The sequence below is a fragment of the Plectrocnemia conspersa genome, unplaced genomic scaffold, assembly GCF_051122295.1.
Source record: "Plectrocnemia conspersa isolate PC_06_02 unplaced genomic scaffold, ASM5112229v1 ptg000006l, whole genome shotgun sequence".
In the NCBI taxonomy this organism is placed as follows: Eukaryota; Metazoa; Arthropoda; class Insecta; order Trichoptera; family Polycentropodidae; genus Plectrocnemia; species Plectrocnemia conspersa.
Window position 1 is genome coordinate 5,954,998 of NW_028277170.1, and position 20,344 is coordinate 5,975,341.

At 28.6% G+C, this 20,344-nt stretch overlaps 1 protein-coding gene across 2 annotated transcripts in view; it reads right to left on the minus strand.

Moving 5' to 3' along the window:
* Positions 1 to 20,344, minus strand: part of LOC148234095 (frequenin-2) — a 260,251-nt gene that overhangs the window by 200,762 nt on the left and 39,145 nt on the right. For both annotated transcript variants that reach the window (XM_088187447.1, XM_088187448.1), the window contains one exon: positions 18,984 to 19,121. In XM_088187447.1, coding sequence (XP_088043573.1) covers positions 18,984 to 19,047 — 64 coding nt within the window. In that variant the 5' untranslated portion in view covers positions 19,048 to 19,121. The remainder of the gene's footprint in view (positions 1 to 18,983; positions 19,122 to 20,344) is intronic.

A 20,344-nucleotide genomic window follows, 5' to 3' on the forward strand; every position in this document is an offset into this window, starting at 1 on the left:
ACATCCAAAAAGACTTCTGGATGTTTTGTCAAGTTTAGGTTTTTTCGCTTCATATAGTGATACTGTAAAATGTTAAATTTCAGCTGTTTATCACCCACAGCCTCGTAATCAACCATCATAGTCAAGTGCCTTAGTACAGTATGCAGCAGATAATGCAGAAAAATATTTATACTCTTGATGGCTATAATACTGTTCATATAATGGGAATGATAAAAATAATAACTCCAAAATCTGATGTTTTATCTGATGACCGAATAAAGAAATTTACAACAAAACCAAGTGCAAAGGAGTTAGCAGCACTATCACATATACCCCTTCTAGTGTATGAAAATCATGTCGTACTCGGATTGAGAAAGAGATTCCAGTTCAACATTTTTATGATGTAGAAGAACTAACCGAACAAATATTTAATGTAGTTGATTTGTTGTGGAAGTACGGAAAGTGGAAAAATATCTCACCGTTGCCAGGGTGGAATGGATTTATTGAACAACTTAGTATAAACTTAAGCGATATTAGCTATAGAAAATATCAGTTTGTAATAAAAAAAAATTTTCATTTAACGTGTAAACATTTTTTTTTATTTGAATTATAACAACCAAGTTTAATTTTTTTTTTATTATATTGTAGCTAATAACAAAATTGTAAACATGTATTGTATAAATAGTATGATTGTAAAATTAATAATATTGTAAAAAATTAACAAAGTAGAAGTAATTGGAATGCAATTATCATACCTCCAGCAGACAAATTAAACATATCGATAAATAAAGCAATTTATAGAGAACATATTAAATGTTTTTAAAATATAATTAAAATATTATTTTTTTTTTTTTTAATATACCTTTAAGCAATATTAATAAAGTATAAGCCAAAGTGGTAGTAGATATAGAAAACATAAGTTTATAATATAATATTTCTGATATATTTTTTATATATGTATATTAGAATAGCTACTTAAAATTAAGAACAAGCAACAGGTTCGAATTTTTAATAACTACATATAAAATAAATCACTAATGGCAATATAGTGTGTAGTGTGTAAATATGAATATTGCTTAAATAATGTGTCATAATTATTACATTTTAAATGATTATAAATACTTTAAATGAAAGGGATATTTTAGTATATGTGACGGGAAAATTTCATATTTAATCTAATTTATTTCAATCTTAATAAATTGTTTATTTAAAATTCTTAGCATGTAAAATTATTTGTTGCATTATAAAGAAATATATTTTTAATAAATATTCACACTTTCAATATATAAATATTACTTTTAATTCTTGTGAATTTATAATAAATGGTTATAAGTTTGGTCTCAACAAAAGTAACAAGATTAATTTAATTTAAATTTTATATTAGATAAGATAGTTAGCAAAACAGAGTTGAGCACCGTAATGAACATAATGTATGTAACAAATTTCAGACACCAAATAAAAAAAAAATTATTCACAAACATATTTTTTTATCAATTTTTATCAACACATTATTTCATAGCCATTCGATACATTTAACTATTATTTGCAAATAAATTTCTGATAAACTATATTTTTCTTAATTTTATATTTATAAAATATGGTTAAAAAATCAACAAGAAATTGTTTTATTTCAATAAAACAAATATACTAATCGTTTAAAGCAATATCTTATAATAGACGTTTATTATTAATCAATGATAAAAATTTAATAAATAACATATTTAAGTGGGTATAACGTTTATCTTCAATGTTAAAGAACGTCAAAAGACGGATAAACGTACCATACAAAAGTTGTTTAAAAATTAAATTTAAGAAAAAAGTGGAGAAAAAATGCATAGCCCTTCATTAAACATAGATTATGTTTAAAATGTTATAATAATATTTTGTATTTTATATAAAATAAAGTTCAGAAAAACTAAAAAATCTATAGCGTATTTAAATATTAACATTTATTTTAATTTTATATAAATTTTCTTGGCTGTATTAAATTTTATAATTAGTAGACTGGTTAAATCTTAGTTTTCTGTTCACGCGCATTAGGATTGAACTTGTGTTGCGGAATTGATATACATTTCTTCAATTCATCTTCTATAAGTTTAATATTTTCACGCAAATTCTCGAATTCATTTCCTTGGTATCCCCAAGGAATAGTTCTTCCATCTTCAGTTGTAAATCTTTTAAAATCGGTTATAACTTCATTTTCATAATTATCGCGATCCATAGAGTTAACGATCAAGTTTTTATTGTCATTGCCACGAATGCATATATTTTCCGTTCTCATTTTTAACTGCTTAACAAACCAGTCATAGTCAATACAATTCTTTTGTATAGTATGCCCCCTTAATCCGTTTATTTTCTTGACATCAAAATTTTTTTTTTCATCGATTTCATTTTTTTTCTTGCTGTTGTATATATTTTCTTCTGGTTTTCTTTGCATTTTTAAATAATACATTTTAGGTTTTAAACCTATGAACTCGGTTATTAAGCAATCTGGATATTCTAAGCTCCACAGTCCTGGCTCTTTGGTGGCTTCTTCCACGGCAAATTTATCAGTAAACTTTAAATCTACCATATGCTTCAAGTATTTTGATTCCTTTATGGCTTTCAAACTAGCATTGTATTCCATTCCAGGGATCTGAAAGAACGCGGAATCAGTATCTGTATATAAAAATACAATGTTAGGAAACTCCTTCGCTAATGCAGCAAAAAATTCATAAACCACGATTTTTGCGTATTCCAAAATGGCAAAACCCATCTGCGGATTTTTAGTTAACGAAATACTTTTAACCGGTTGCTCGAAAAAAATTGTCTTTTCGTCAAAAACTACAAAACCATGAGCGCTATAAACCGTAGTTTCGCATTCATTTTCACTGATAACATGCTCCTTATACTTAAATACGTTTTCACAAGTTTTTCCATACACGGAATTATTCATAAGTTTATATAGATCTTTCATTAATATGTTTTCAGCCTCTCCACGCTTTTTAATATTTCTATTCACGTATTCTTCGAACAAAATCTCTCCCACAAACACGTAAGCTTTTGTAACTTCCACTTTGATACCTTGTTCTTCCAAGTATTCTTTAGTGGCGTCTAATAATACGTAGTCTTTTTTTTCAATGAATGATCCGCATAGTCTTTCTAAGTATTTTAATGGCGCTGGAGGGAAAGCTCTTAGCGATATATTGTCGTGAATTTCTTTTGGATATGTTATATTTGCTACATAAACGATGACTTTTTCTGTTCCTGGTCTGAATCGTTCTTCATTGAGTTCGTTAGTGATATTTTTAATATCATTTATCTGTCCCAAATATTCATTTGGCATATTTTTTTTTTTCATAATAGATGGATATAAGGTGTTAACGTCGAATCCCAAAATCGCCCCATCGTCGCTTTTTGCATTACGAGTCATAACTTGCGCCATACCACCTCTTAAATTTTTGTAGAGCATCAAATACACGTCTTTTGGAGGTATCCAAGGAAGGGTTTTAAGATTTTCTGACATAATCCGTCTTGCACAATACCAACCCATAGCAGGACCTCCATAATGCACAACAGGATCTAATTTAATTTCTTTCATACACTCCTCTCTGTACTTTTCGAATACTTCGGCCAAGCAGTATATTTGTGTAATACTACATAATTCAAGAGTGTCAGCGAAACTGTTTAACGCTAAAGATTCAAAATAATTAATTATATCATTTTCAATAACTCTCTCCGTTAATACATTTTCAGACTCGCTCCTGTTTTCCCACTTAACAGCTCGAGATTCTCTCGTTCGCTTTTCACATTTAGCAGTATTTATATCAACTTTACAATAATCTGTTATTAAATTATTTTTAAAAGTTTTTTTAACATATTCAGGAGTAAACGCGTGAGGAAATATCTTACAACCCATCGACACAGCTTTAGGCAAATGTGTAGTGCTGTCTTTCAGGACGTAATGTATATCTTTTATTGAGACTGTAACGTGTGTTATTTGGTTTACTGATTTACCCATTGTGTGCACTTTTGCTTTATTATTATAGTCGGCCCTTTTAATTTTCAATAATTTATTGATCAGCGATTTTGAATCGTATTCATCAAAGTCGGCAAAGTATATCGGTAAAATGTTATCTTTATGACTCGTTTTGTGATTATTGCAAGCAAATATGTAACTGTCAGTTTTTAACGTATATAGTTCATGACAAGATTGTGGTGTTTTGTCGTCGCAATAATGGCATATCTCTTGTTTTTCATTAGTGTTTTTCTTTTTCCCTTCGTAATATATATCTATGTCGGAACACATCATTCTGATAATATTGTCTTCCTTTTCTTCAAAGTCTCCTTCTATGTCTTTGATGTAGTAAAAGTTTTCAAGTACAACTTCTTTTACAAATAGATCATCAATCTTGACGATTATAATGCCAATCGCAAATATATGATCTTTATTGTTGGCTTTAAACGTCTGACATTTTGCGTAAGCAACGTGTTTCACCAAAATGTCGCTATTAAAATTACTTATTTTATTAAAGTCAAGTACCTCGTCTCCCTTGCTATTTTTCGGCGTAGCCGAAAAGCATTCTAAATGATTCGTCTTTTCATCCATGATATAATTACTGCATTTTTTGCAAAATATATCCATTTCTTTAAAAAAATTTAATTGATCTTTCACAGTAAAAAATGATTTATCTTTATACATAATATATTGTGAAGCTATTATCTTATCCTTTCCTGTCGGCGGATTATATTTTGCATACAGTATTAATCCATCAGAGTTGAAAATGCACACATTTGAAACATTCTCCTCCTTTTGAATCTCAGTTATTATATCATTGTCCAGCACCAAATTGTCCAATTTCTTCTCATGCTTATCTAGCATATCATTATTACCCCTTAATGCATGTACAATCGAGTGAGGTCCCGAAAAATCATCATCCATTTTTTCAGGATTCATTTTAATTTGTCCTTTTGTCTCAAAACTTGAAATGTGCCAAGTGGATATTTTTGAAAACGACACTCCAGATCCGGAAACATTATCAGCAAAATCATCTGTTGTGAAGGAATTCAAGAGCCTACCGATTTGATCATCGAGTTTTATGTAGTGGTTTTCGGAGAAAAAAAATATTTTGCTTTTCGAAGAGAGATTGGTAACTTCGTTGTCGTTTATCCTTGCCAATCCGCACACATGCACACTGCAAGCCAGGATCTTATTCTCTTTTATCTTCTTTATTTTTTCGTTTATAAATTTTTTCAAATCATCTTCATTGTGGAACACTTCTTTATCAACGTTCGATGTAATAGAAGTCATTTTGACCACAACACTCCAATTTTGAATCCAATCTTGCACTTGCAGTACGTATACAATTATTATGTATAGTTTACGTATTTCTTACTGAACTAACCTTCGTTATTATTTCATCACACTTTTATATTAAATTAAAGATAAGATATCATAATATAATTATTATCTGACTAGCTTACGTAAGCTAACTGATAAATACAGATGCTGTGCTTATAATTTATTTCATTTTTAAATTTAATAATTCATAAAGTACTTTTGCGTCTTGATGCATATCAACCACCACCTCTATTTCGGTCAGTTTTATTTATATTTTATTTCATTTAGATACCCAAATAAATAATATATCTCCACAAAATATATTTCGTTTTTTTTTAATAAACGATTCACCTTGACGGAGGTGAGACTTGGAGAACTCGCATTTGAAACAATAGGAAGCAACTGAAACTCCAGCTCCGTAAGCTGTAATGGTTAATAGGCTGTAAATCTAAATCATAAAATAAAATACTAATATACAAAACAATAATGATACCAGTATGGATCTACGGAGCTTATGTTTCAGGGCAAATATAAATATATATTATAAAAAGGTTCCAAAACAAAGTGCTCCATATACTAGTTAACGCTCCCTGGTATATTCCAAAAGAGTACATTGCCAGTGACTGCAAGTGCAAAAGTTTCGAAACTGTGATACAAAATCTGTGCGTAAACTTTATAAAAAGACTAAAAGTACACCCTAATAAACTAGTTAAGGAACTAATAAGGGTCAATACACGCAAAAACGTAAACTAACTAACAAAATAACATCATTCAAACTAAAATTACCAACGAAACTAAATCATAAATATATTAAAAATGAATGTGACAAATAAAGAATGACTCTACTGGGTATCGTTTAACGTGTTATTCTCTTTACTTTATTTTACCTTGTTATTAATCAATGGAAAGAGAAAATATAGTTGTTTTAATCGCGTATTGTCAATAGATAGATTGTGGAATAAGAAAGAAGTAAAATATTCATAGGCTGCCTCAAAATCTACAAACATAAAATGTTTTAAATTCGTGTTTTCGTACGTGTCTATTAGAGTCTTCAATTCGAGTAATCGAGTACTCGATACTCGAGTATTTTTGTCTATTTTTCAAGTACTTGATAATCGAGTATTTTGAAAATTACTCGATTAATACTCGAAATTAAATTTTTTTTAAATATTTTAGAATACGTCTTGCTTTTATTTGGCGTTTATGCCCGAAGTCCCGAGTTAGAGCGATTACTATCAGGTATAATTTTTTCATAGTTCCATAGTTCCATAGTTGCATAGTTCCGGTCGTCGGCTATGTTAGTGGGTACGATGGAGAAATTTCTTTTGTGTTTTCTGTTCGACAGTCCTGAATTATCTAATTTATGGCAATGAACAATATGAAATATCAACAAAAAAATTTTTAGGTTTTATGACTATGCAGTTGTAGCGTAAAGTGTTGTCAATTGTTTATACTGATCCCTCAGCTTAAAATATAAATCAAAACAATTGTGTGTTTTAAAGGCATTTAAAGTAGTCAGTTCTTTGCGAACCGTTTAGCTTTAGAGTGAAAGGGATTCACCCAAATACATCTTCAAAGGATATAGATTTAAATTCTTCGCATTAATCAGAAGGAGTAGAATATTGTATATTGTTAAGAAAAAAATCTATTCAAGAAGAATTACAAAATGCTATTTTGTCTATAGTCGAAGGAAATAAGAGAAAAGCAGGGAAGGGAATGAAAGAAGAGAACATAAAAAGAGAGTTCAAAAAATTTGATATCTATAAAAAGCGAACAGATATAAATTAGAAGCCTTATCCAACGCGTAAATGACAATAAGACCAACATCAACAGCAACGGAAAGGGTTTTTTCCATAACGGGAATAATAAAACCAAAGGTTAGCAGTAATATTAAATTTGAGACACTTTTTGCATTATTGTTTTTAAGAAGTATGTTCGTGAAGTTAAAATAATTGTAAAAATAAACATACTAAGTATTTTATTTATTTATTTATATGTGCACGAATTTGAATAATAGCTATTTTGGTACATTTGGTAAATACTCGAAAGTACTCGAGTACTCGAGTATTTTAAAATTTTAATATTCGATACTCGAGTAGTTGATGGTTCGAGTAATTGGAGACTCTAGTGTCTATGTATATTATAATGTTTGCAAAAACGTAAATATTCAATTTTTATTACATTATAACAAATCCACTTTTTATTAGAATGCAATTAACTACCTATTGGCTAACTATACCCAAATATAGCTCTCAGATAAAATAAATATTTGACATAATTAATAATCGACTCGGAAACGAGCATACTGTTAATAGTTTAATACAATATTTTACATTAGGAATTTATATTCCTTTAAAATCATAATAATTGTAAAATTTTATTTTTAATATAAAATCATTTATTTATTATTGTTTCTATTATATGCTGTAGAAAATATCTATACTGATTTAAATATGTATTGTTCATATCATCAAGTATATATTTATTATATATTTATCAGTACTCTATTGACAATAATAAACTTTAGGAACAATAATTTTAAAAATAACGTTAAATTCAATAAACACGCCTCCAACTCAACCAAATACATTTAAAAAAATAAGGTATCTGATTATGAAGGTAATTGCAATATTGTATTCAATGTTGTAAAAAATATATTTTTTAAATTTTATCATTTAGATATAAAATCTACTTTAGATTTAATTGAGCTATATTAAATAATAATAATTTCCATTAAAATGGTTCATGCTTATATCAGCTATTTTTTGATATGCTTATTATCGTCGATCTTAAAAAAATAGAATTGATAATAATTCTGTAACAACAACTTTTGAGATTATGAACTGATATTATATATTAAATTAGGGAGCTCGAATTTATTATTTAAATATTTGTTTAATGCGTAAATGCAGAATCTTTCAGAAAAAACTGATACTTTATAAAGTCTGCCACCACAGCAATTCAATATTAAGAATTGAGTACAAAATTGCATTTATTTTTACAAGCTTTTAATTATTCTCTATACAAAATTGACTTCTAACATAAATAAGTATACGCCTATAAGCGATGTTAAGTGAGGGCGTTTTTGTCACCATTAATAGATACCAAGCTAGTTAGTTTTACAAGTTCGAAAGCTGAAGCTTTAAAAACACTAAAAATTCTAGGGCAAGTCAAGTTGCGGTAACTATGGCCGTTGCGATTTTCCACACGACTCGGTAGCCGCAAAATGAGAGAAAAGCCACAGCAAAGAATGGGGCAATTTTGCTCTCGGCACACAGAGAGAAGAAAAGCTGGCTTTGTCTCGTCGGAAAAAGCGTTGTCAAAGCCTCATGTGGGGTGAAACTACTGGCAGAAACACAGCTAATTCCCACGGGTCACCTGTACAACTATTTTCAAGCATGTCTCTTTCGTTGCATCGCAAAAAGGTACTAGTCTTCTAAAAATATGACACTTAAATTAAATATGATCTCTAAATTTTAAGAATCACTAGACAATAGTAACATGTAATAATTTAACTAATAGATAAATATCACAATATAAATTTTAATATACATATAAAATACCATGTTAAAAAATTAATAATAAATTTTGGTTTACAATTTTTAATTTTATTTATTGGGTTTGAAATTAAAAACATGAACACAAATTCTCTAATTTTTTTAATATAAATATTAAACTATCATGTATTTTTATATACGTCTAAATAATAAATATGTATTTAAGTTTAGATAATATCAGTAATATAAACAGAAAATATATCCATGTGTCAAAATAAACTACATATATTATCATAAAATTTATAACATAAATAAACTATATCATTATAAAATTTGCCGCAAATATAATCATATTTAATACAAAATATAATAGTACAATTAATACAAATATGTAAAGACTTTGCTATACATCGCGATTTACACAAATATTTTTCGTAAATTAAACGCTGAGATACAATTTCTTAAGTGAAATGAAAATGTTGAAAACATTTTAATAAACTGCTATTTTCCTTTAAGAAAATTCCAAGACTTAATTAGCCTCGCAGTTCATAAACTCGCGATTTTCTACTATAAAATATCTAAAGATTTTAAAGAGATAAGAACATGCAGAACACATGCCCTTATCTCTCAGTCATTCTCGTCACTTAACACGCAAGTGAGCGAAAGAAAAAGTATCTCACCGCACGCCCGCCCCTGTTTCTTAAAGATTATTGGGTGTGAAGCTGTACATTGAAAATTTTAAAATAAATGCATTACCAATTTTTAAGTAAGGAACGTTATTACAGATTTTTGTGTGAGTTATCGTTTTTCTTTTAAATTAGATTTCTTATGGTTAAATTCAAGAGGAAGGCAAGTACCCTAAAATTATGTTCCTGTTTAGAATCCACATCAAAATCATTAAAGTCGTACCGTCGCAGTGGCAATGCTATGTTATCTAGCACTCATAATAAGATTATATAACAATAATAAGCGAGAAACGAATATATGTAGCATAAATAAACCAAATTTTGACCAATAAGAGGTCGCAAAAAACAATTATCACTTCTCAGAAGTCAAAAATCCACGTCAAAAGCAATAAAATCGTGTCAGCGCCATCGCACTGCAACGGCGCTGACACGATTTTATTGCTTTTGACGTGAATTTTTGACTTCTGAGAAGTGATAATTTTTTTTACGCCCTCCTATTGACCAAAATTCGGTTTGAATACACTTTGACCAATACTCTTATAGCAAAAATCTATCGTAATATCAATAAGGATAGCTATCAAATTTTTAAAACAGCAATTATTATTATAAATAAGATTTTGGAATCTTCTGTTGAAGCAAAAAATAAATCATACATATTTATTTAATGCGTTATTTGTACGGTAATTAGTTTTTATATTGTTAAAAATTTCCAGCTAAAATCTAAAGAGCAATCAAAATAATTTCATAACATATTTTTTTATAGATGACCCGCGAATTATTTTGAAAAGTTACTTCTTAAAAAAATACCAGCAACCAATGTAAAATAAAGATTCCATAAAGTTTACAGTTCCAGCTCAACTTTTGATAATTAAAAAAAATCATTACCTTCGATTGCGATTGTTTTTCCGTAGAATAAATAATAAAAAAAAACAGTACATGAACACGACTGGTTGCGGTTGATATTTATTCCCTTACCTAAAAAAAACAATTCGACCTGTGCAGAAACTTTAGACTGATCAGCTTAATCAGTCACCTGCTAAAAATTATACAGGGAAGAATTCACACACGTTGCTCAGAAGTTCTTAGCAGAGAATTTTGATTTAGGAAAAGCCTATGTACACGAGAAGCGCTCTTCTTCAGAGATGTTATGAAATTCGTAAACCTGTTCACATTTTCTCACAACATGATTATCTTATAAAATAACTGGGTTATATTGAGCTAGATGACAGCAGTTTGTAAGCTCATGTTAAAATTGACTCATTGTCAATTTAACGAGCAAAAATAAAATTATAAAAAGTATTCCTAGTACTAATCACGCAGCTCGGAAAATGTGCACTAATTAGTTACATGATATTACGAACTTATAATAGCTTTTTAATTGTAATATTTTACAGCTTTTTTTTTGACAAGCTGCAATAGGTTAAAAATGTAACTATATTATGAGCTTTGTTTTTTTTTAATGTATTGGAGAGCACTCAATAAATATTCAAATCACTACATTTCTTAAATTCTTAATTTGCTCATTGTGATAATCTTGAGTCAAAAGTCATTGACAATATATCAATTCAAAATCTTAAAACATTAAAGGCAAAATATTAGCTGAATACCAAGAAACTTTATAGTGTCATTTCCTAGAAGCTAGAATTAAGCTCGCATGTGTTTTTTAGAATGTGTTTGTATTTTTTTTTGTTCAAAAGTTATAATAAGAACGAATAAGGAGATAAATCATGGTTATATAAATAAGATTAGTCGAGACTTTCTGAAGGAGGAAAAGGCCGTCAAAAATTAGATGGCCCGCAGGCTCGTCAGTGCGTACATGCATCCATCTGCGCAATATGGCGCCTCTCAAAAAACAATTACCATATTTTTGGCACAGTTACCCACCCTTGTCGGTGGGTTTACGACTTGAAAGTTAATTATATTTCCGGGCGAGCTGCTTCACTTTGCTTGTGTGTTCCTTCCAGCTTTTCTGCTGTCGCACTCTTTGCTATATAATATCAAATGATGAATTTGCACGCTGAATTTTTTTTTATATACTTATATAATAGGCGTTTTGGGAACATTGTAATTAACAACCTAGCTTTAGCCCCGTTATGCTTCGCCAACAGAACATGAGTAATGGTAACGTATGAATAATTAAAAATAAAGAATATGTTTTACATTGTTTCTGTGGCTTTATACGAGAACAATCAATGTCAAAAATACAGATAATACACTTTTTATTACCTAACACTAAAATAACGGTATACATAATATTTCATTTGTGAGGAAATAAATAGCGAATATTTTATATATTATGAATAAAAAATCACACAGCATGGAAACGCTTAAAGCCATCTTAAGCACATAGAAGAGTTGTATCACATTAGTACTTCACCTTAAAATTTATTGGAATAGCATTTTTTTTAATAACATGTGATCCATAAATAGATAAAAAGTACGTGAAATTCTATGCAATAATTTTTCGCCTTTCATTATATATATATATATATAATATAATATGTAACACTCGCATAGCACATCTCAAAATTCTGAAAATCTTTCCTTCCTTTTTTATTAAATATAAAATCATGAATTAAAAACTGACATGTTTAGCAAGTGGAATATAATTTTATTATACTAGGGATAATATATGTGTAAGGATAATACAAAATAATTTTATATGCCCTTTTTACCACATACATATAAATATATATTATATTATTTTCCAATATCTGCGGTTATTTTTTATTGAAACCTGTACAGTCTACTATTTATAGATTAGTAGACTGTACAAGTTTTATTTCTATTAATTCTAAATGTGAATTATTTTAAATTACGATTAAGATTTATGTTATTTAAAAATTTAATTTGACTGTAACTTATTAGTAAACTGACTTTTATCAAAATACAAGAATAAGTAAAAAATAGTTGGTTTTATTCCAATAACGGATTTGAAATGTTTTATAGTAAATTACATATTTAGTGCAATCATTAGACAAATCAATTTTAGATGTCATATTTTTTACTTTTTGCTAGAGTTATCTCCGTATATTTATATCATAAAACCGTATTTTAAAAATGTTACACTTCACATCATACTTTTTTTTTCTTTTACTGTTTTTAATAATTTAAATTGCTAAATATTAACCACAAAGAAATATACTTCATAAGATAAACAACTAAGTAAACTCGTGAGTTTAATAAAAATGAGTTTATATCAAGTTATTGGGTGGAGTACTGAAGATCTTGTTGTTATATCATAGGTGTTTAAGAAAAAGAGATTTGATTTAATGCTCTCAATTATTGTAGAAATAAAAAGAGCTTGAAACTTGTTAGTGGATATCTATTTTTAGTAAAGGTATATTTTAACTAGCTTAAATATAATTCCTAACTGTTTCAGTGAATTCATTCCAAATACATTTTCATCGGTAGATAAATAACGTTCATCTTCTGTTCGAACTAAGCCGAAAGTTACCAGAAAAAATTCTTAAGCATAATATAGCTTTTGTAGCATATAATTTACCATCACCTATCAGTTGATTATAATATAAATACTGTATAAATTCCGTTGAAAATGTATTCACTGAATAACCTATAAAAATATATAATTTCGCTGGTAATACACATTCACTGGAACATATACATTATTTGTAGGTATCGTGCTTAGTAAAAGCATCGATTAAAAGCCGATTTCTGGAGGATAGGTTGTACACAAAGAAGCGTTTGAATTAATAACTTTTAGTGGCAGATCTGTAGTGGACTGCGTGAATGTCTATGTATATTTCATTTACGTTTTGTGGACATCTCATTTCCGGAACGTTTGTAGCTTATGATTTGTAAGACGTCGTACGTCATGCAGATTTGAAAGCGCGTTCTATTAGCTGGAGAAAGGTTGGATGTTCACTGAAATGGACCCTCCAGTTAAGTCTAGTAAACTGTGCAGTATGAAGCAAGTCTAACAATATGTTCCAAAATAATACATTAATTTTGCTACAATCTATATAAATCTTAACGCTTGCTCTATTTCCGACAGAGGGATGAGACTTATTGGGTGTCGAAGACGGATATAGGAGATGATAATATGAGATAGAGCACTGCAATGACTGCGCCTGCTAATTATTACGCTCATTAGTATGAGGTCATGATATGTTGTTGAGATTTGAGGTGGATTTCCATCTACCTCAGTTTTATCTCGATAATATTTCAGTCCGTATCTTACGAATTTTGTAATATTGAAACACTTTTTTCCCCTTTCTAAATGTTTTTAAGAATATATTCTAAAGTAAAGAGTTTAAGGATATTGAATTTTTAATTTTCATATTTCGAAATGCTAATATTAAAAGTCTGGAATTAATTGTTGAGCTAACCCAGGGCTGTATCCGAAACAACAAAGCTTGACGAAACACGTAAAATCACATTGTTTTGAAACGCATAAGATAAACGTTGATTGGTTATTGTGGGCGGTCGATGTCGAAAGGGTTTTTCGGCTTTAGGTATCGATCGGCACACGTGTGCGGAATCTGCAATGGTTCTCCCTCTAGCGGCCGATTCCTCCACTACACACTCGCCGTTTCTTTCATTCCACCCACTACCTGATCCCCACACCGCAAACTTTTTAGGGTGGCCTCTACACTCTCGGGGTAGAGAGACTACCCTTGGGAGCCTGCGAGTTGATCATTTCATTCATGCGTCCGATCCGTCGCTCGGGGACTTTAATGAAAATAACCCCTTCTCGTCCTCCCTTACAACCGTTACAGTTTGTACTATGTATGGGGAATATTCTAAAAAAACGATACAATAATAATAAAAAGGAAAGCGAGTTTTTAATGTTTTGTTTGGTTGGCAACACTGTTTCTACTAAGGTCCGCGTGATACCAGATGTTAACGCGTTGCGTGTTAAATTGGCCATTTCTGTAAATTTCTAATACTGTTAAAAGTGATAATGTGGTTTTCTGTACAAAAGAAGAAACTGCTCCTTATACATGTAAAATGTGACAAAATGGTGTTGTGAATTTTTAAAAAAAATAAATAACGTTTACTATGAAAAAAAACTTTTCAAAAAAACATAGTATTACAACAGAAAATAAAGAAGTCAGTTACCAAAAGATCGCAAAATTTTTTGCCATCGCTACTCTCAATTCTTTATCTAAATTGGTCTTTTGCGTTTTTAAGCTATCATATTGGTTATTGTCAAGAATCTGAGCTTACACAAATATGAAATTTAAAACTGTAATAAGATTTTCAGTGCTAATAAGGGCACTAGGGCAAGAGCTGGGTATTCGTTATGGACATAGTTCCTCCAGAGTTATTTTAGAGAATTTTATTTGGTGATGATTTAATTATTATTCTCTTAGTACGAAAATTCACAACTTGATGTATTAATCAAGGCAAGATGATTTCGTATCTAGTCATAATTTTATATATTAGAGATGGAACATTACATTTAATATTTTTTTTCAATAAAGTTAAATTTTCTTTTATAGCGAAAATATTTTTTTCAACAGTGTTATCATTTAGCAAAGAACACATATCTACTCTACTTTTTTTTTAATATGCGATTTTTCCGAAAGAGTTACTTTTCCCGAAAGACTTGTCAATTGATGTCAAATAAAAATAATTAAAAATATCAGCTAAATATGCCATTTTAGCACACCAAATATAATTTTGGAGACATTGAACAAAATCATCCATAAATAATTTTTAAAAAATGTTAGCAATTCATTTTTAAAATCACCTCACATAAGTGTACAAAATAAAACATTTGCACTTTGCTTTAATATATAAATATGCAAAGTTCTTTAAAAACGAATGTTTTTATACAAATATTAGTTTGTTTCATTTCGCAATTATTGGTTAAAATAGAAACGCGTGAACGTGTCCCGGAGCAAAAAACTGTAAAAGCACCATTATAAATAAATAATAAATATGTATATAGCTTGTAAAACAATTTTTTAGTACTCCTTTATTATATTGGAATTAAAAATAAATAAATAATGCATATATATTCAGTATTTTTGTATCGGAATATATATGTTTCACATCGTTATGATTTTATCAGTATTTTTGCAATAAATAATTGATTTTTAATTTTTATTTTCATATATATTGATGCTTACAAACTTATGGGTATCTAGTTACTCTCAGACTAACGTTTCAAGTCGCGAGTGCTTTTTAAACAACCTGTAGCACTTAGTATGAGAACGTACCACCTGCTAATCGCTCTAAATCCATTTAGAAACTTCGAAGTATTTCAAAACAAATTTTACACAATACATTCGTAAACTAATACCAGTAAGTACAAATAATATATGTATTTTAAGAACTTCTATATTTAATTTAATATATGTAATCAATATCAAAGCACCGATTATAAATTTATAGTTCATTTTTCATTGCGTAAACTGATTTTTTTAATTCTAATACTTATTTTTTAACGTATATATTAATAAATAATCCCGAAATAAATTTAATTTTTCTAATGAAACATAAAAACCAGTTTAAATGATAAATTTTATTTAATTAATTTAAAATATAATTTCCCAAATTTTTTTGCAAAATTGCAAATTTCAAGAAGCTCGTCTCCATGCTTAAAAAAATAATTAACACAACAACTAAAGCCTAATGACCATGCATAGCGCAGAGAGTGCGTTGAATGGATTATTGAACATCAACAAGTGGACGCTGATTTTTCGAGAAAAATCATTCTAAAGGATGAAGCACATTTTCACCTTGAAAGCTTCGTTAAGCGCTAAAATTGCCGTGCTTGGGGTTCCGAGAACCCATATTTGTTTGTTAAAAAAGTAATACATCCACAACGTGTCACTGTTTTGGGCTGGAGGCATCATTGGACCATACTTTTTTGAAAATGAGTGTGATCAAGCAGTGACTGTTACTGGTACTCGATATCGCAGTTCTTTCAGCTGAAATTGGATGATATTAATGTGGCCAATATGTGGTTTCAACAAGACGGTGTTACAATTCAATTACTGCATCAAACATTTCCTGGTCGTGTACTTTCTCGTTTCAGTGATCAGAATTGCCCCCCTAGATCGTGTAATTTAACACTATTAGATTTGTTTATGGGATTATTTGAAGTCAAAGGTCTATGTCAACAAGCCCACAACCACCCGTGCATTACAGGAGCAAATTAAACGCTGCATCAACGAAATACAGCCACATGATCATAGATAATTTCGACAAAAGAGTGCGTATGTGCAAGCAAAGCCGTGGAGGCCATTTTCCCAATGTCTTACTTCATATATAATCTTATTCTATGTACTTTATGATTCAATAAAAAAATAACAATCTAAAGACGTGTTTTATATTTAAATCAAATCTTGCGTTATTTTTAGGACACCCTTTAAATATATATAAATGAATACACGTGTCTTTTCACTTCAGTGATCTGATTGTTATTTCGTCAATTCAAGTAGATGCACTACAGTTGAATAATGCATACAAATTCAACTCTAAGCTTAGCTTCAATCCCTGTCAATCCATTGTTATCACGAGGGAAAATACATTTGTTCAATATAATATTGTATTTTAGATGTGTTTGTGCTTTCACACACATTTTCACAGAACCGCGCTTCACAAGTCACATTATCAATGGTCTAGATCTACCATTCAATGTGTAATATTAAAATTCTATAAATAGATATGTTTGCAAACAAGTATTGTTTTTTTACTAAAAAAATCGCTAAAAAAATTTTTAATAATTTAGCAGTATTTATTATATTATATTATACTTTATCAGTAACTAATTTATATGACAAAAATGACCATCGAATTATTAATGTACTTTCTTTCTAACACAAATAAGAGTTTGCTCCATGTTATTTTATAATGCAATACAAAAAACACAACTATGTTATCAACGAAAATAAAGCTATAGATTAATCAAAATGTATGTATGTGAATCTTTAGGAAGTTTGAAATATATCATATATAATAATATGAATGATAGAATAATATATAAATATTATTCTATCCTATCCTAAATGATAGAATAATATATAAATATTATTCTATCCTATTCCTTATATGCACATATGCAGGGCTTTTTTGTCATGTAACGCAGTGGAACGGCGTTTCGGCACCTTTTTTACGGTACTTTTAATGTTTAAAAATCAATGGACAATTTGCGTAAAATTTTATTTCTTTATTTTTACGTAAATATGACATCATAAGATAAAAAGCTACAATTTAAATTACAATATTACTACCTTCAATGAGTGAGAATCAAATGAAGTATATCTAAACCAAATTTTCCCCAATAGGAGGGTGCAATAAAAACAATTATCAATTCTCAGAAGTCAAAAATCGTCGCAGTGGGAACGCTCGGTAACGGCGCCGATAATAAACCATTCCGTAGGTGTGGCAAAAATATGTATGCTTTTTGGAAGATTGAAAGTAGCTGAATGACTTGCGAATTTGCGATTTTTAAATTACTTTAACCGGCCGGCGGATTTATCTTTGCTTTGGTGATCTAAGAATCCGCTATGATAGGAATAAATTACGCATGGGAATCGGCAGAATGCAAAATTTAGGGCTAAAATTTTTTCGATAATCCAAACGGTTTTTTTATTTTGTTTTTGTAAAGTTGCAATAGCTGTTATTGACTCACTGAACTGTCTTACAATGGGGCCTCATTTTTTTTGTTAAAACAATTGTAAAATATCAGTTCTGAGCTAAGCTCGAAATTTCAATGGGAAATTGAAGAGAAATGATATAATCGAAGAAACCAGACATTGATGTCTATAATTAAATATTTGCAAAATTCAGATTCTTTTACTAGTCAAAAAAATATGATTAATTTAGCTATTCTTCAAAAGCAGAATTAAAAATTTTTGTAATTTTTTTTGCGGTTCGGAAAAGCTGCTTTAAATTTAATTTAAATGATATTTCAATAGAATTTTCTTTAGTAAAATGCTTGACAAGATGTAAGTTCACACTTATACACACGTTAAGCTATTAATCTAATTATTGATTACAACTCCTTCTTTGTATGAGGAGGATTTGTATCATATTTTTAGAATGAGGAATGAGTTTCAAGCAGGCAAACCAGGAAAGTCATTGATATGGAGAGAACGTGTCGTTTATGGACTTAGTAATAAACATAAACTTTGACCGTGACAGCTTTCGGGGTTCGGCAAATACCCGTGCGTTATTTATATAGACGTGTTATACAACGTGTGTGCAGAAAAAAAAACATCTAAAGTTATGACGCTACGTGACTTTACCCCGATGAATAATCGTAAATTTAAAATGATACAATTATTATATTATGAACTTGTGAGATGTGCAATATTCATACAACTCAGCATGGGGTCAAGACTTATAATATATTATTTAGGGAATTAAATTTAATTAAATAAGTAATAGAAGACATTTATAACACAAATTTTAAAACTACTTCGAATTCGTTTCTATTTCCGATTTTCTAAAATAGGGCTATTCAGACTTTTGACGTAAAAACACATATTTTTTATAATAATAAATATAAATAAAATAACTCACAGTATGTATCAGTAGTAAGCCGGTCTATCGTCTCCTGCTTCAGTTTAGAATTCTTCTTCCCCATCTTGATTAATCTGTTGAAATCTTGCTTAACACCTTCTTACAGCCGATATCCTCCAGAAACTGATGCAACTAAAACTATTATAAAAACACTGTTGATTGACACTTATTATGCATCATTATAATAAAATATACATAATATAACACGTTTATTTATAATATTATACACCAACTCATATAATTAATTTATATTTTTTTATAATTAGTGATTTTTAAGTATTATGAACTCAAAAGCATTTTTAAGTCATTAATTTTAAAACAGTTATTTTTACAAAGCATAATAATTATTTATTTATAATCCTTTATGTATATACTTATTTTGACACTTGATTTTCGAAATAATTGGAAAAATAAAGCTGCTGTCTTTTTAGTATATTTTCATTTTTAAATTTATATTCTAAGCCATAATTTTATATTTATATATTTTTAAGCGTCAATCGTTCACTTCGAAGCATGATTAATGAATACAGTAAATTATGAATGTAAAATATTAGAAAGAATGATTTGCAGAAGTATATTGTTCTTACATTTATAGATTTTTGAAGTTTCAAAATAATTATACTTTAACTTTGTGCTTAGAACCTTTCCTTAAAATTATTATAAACACTAAAAATGATTTTAAATTATACATGTTTGTTATTATAAATATATAAAATTTAAATGGAAAATTATATACTAATATACATAAAAATATTTCAAAACAGTCCAATAAACACTGTCACATTCTATAAAATAAAATTTCTGTAGTCGCATTAAATAAAAATATACCCTAAATTATTTATTATAAATATTTTTTTTAATAAAAATAGTTCTTTCTCATATTAAAAAATGATAATATAGCTTACTATATTGTTCATTAGTTTGGTTAATTAGATAGATTTGACAATGTGAATAAATATTATTTTTTTTCCCAAAATTATTAAACAACAAAACCCTATGAACCTGAACATTTTTTATGTTTATTTCAAATAAAAATTACATTATTGAATAAATTGTAAAAAACGTATGGTTAAAAAAATCTTAGATTACACGTTAATGCTATCCATAACTTCTCTTTTTTATGAACTTTTTTCTGAAAATCTATTTTTTTAAATACAGATGTAATAATTTATTTTGTTAGTAAGCTTAATATAAGTAATATCCTAATTCTATTATGATTAAAGAGCATTAAATTTAAAACTTTGTTTTGATATAAGGATAGCAAATAGTAATGTTTTTATCAATTGAACTCAGTAGCATTATGTAGTATTTTTTATTTTTTATCTACATATAATTTTTATTACTTTATCTAAACTCTTTAA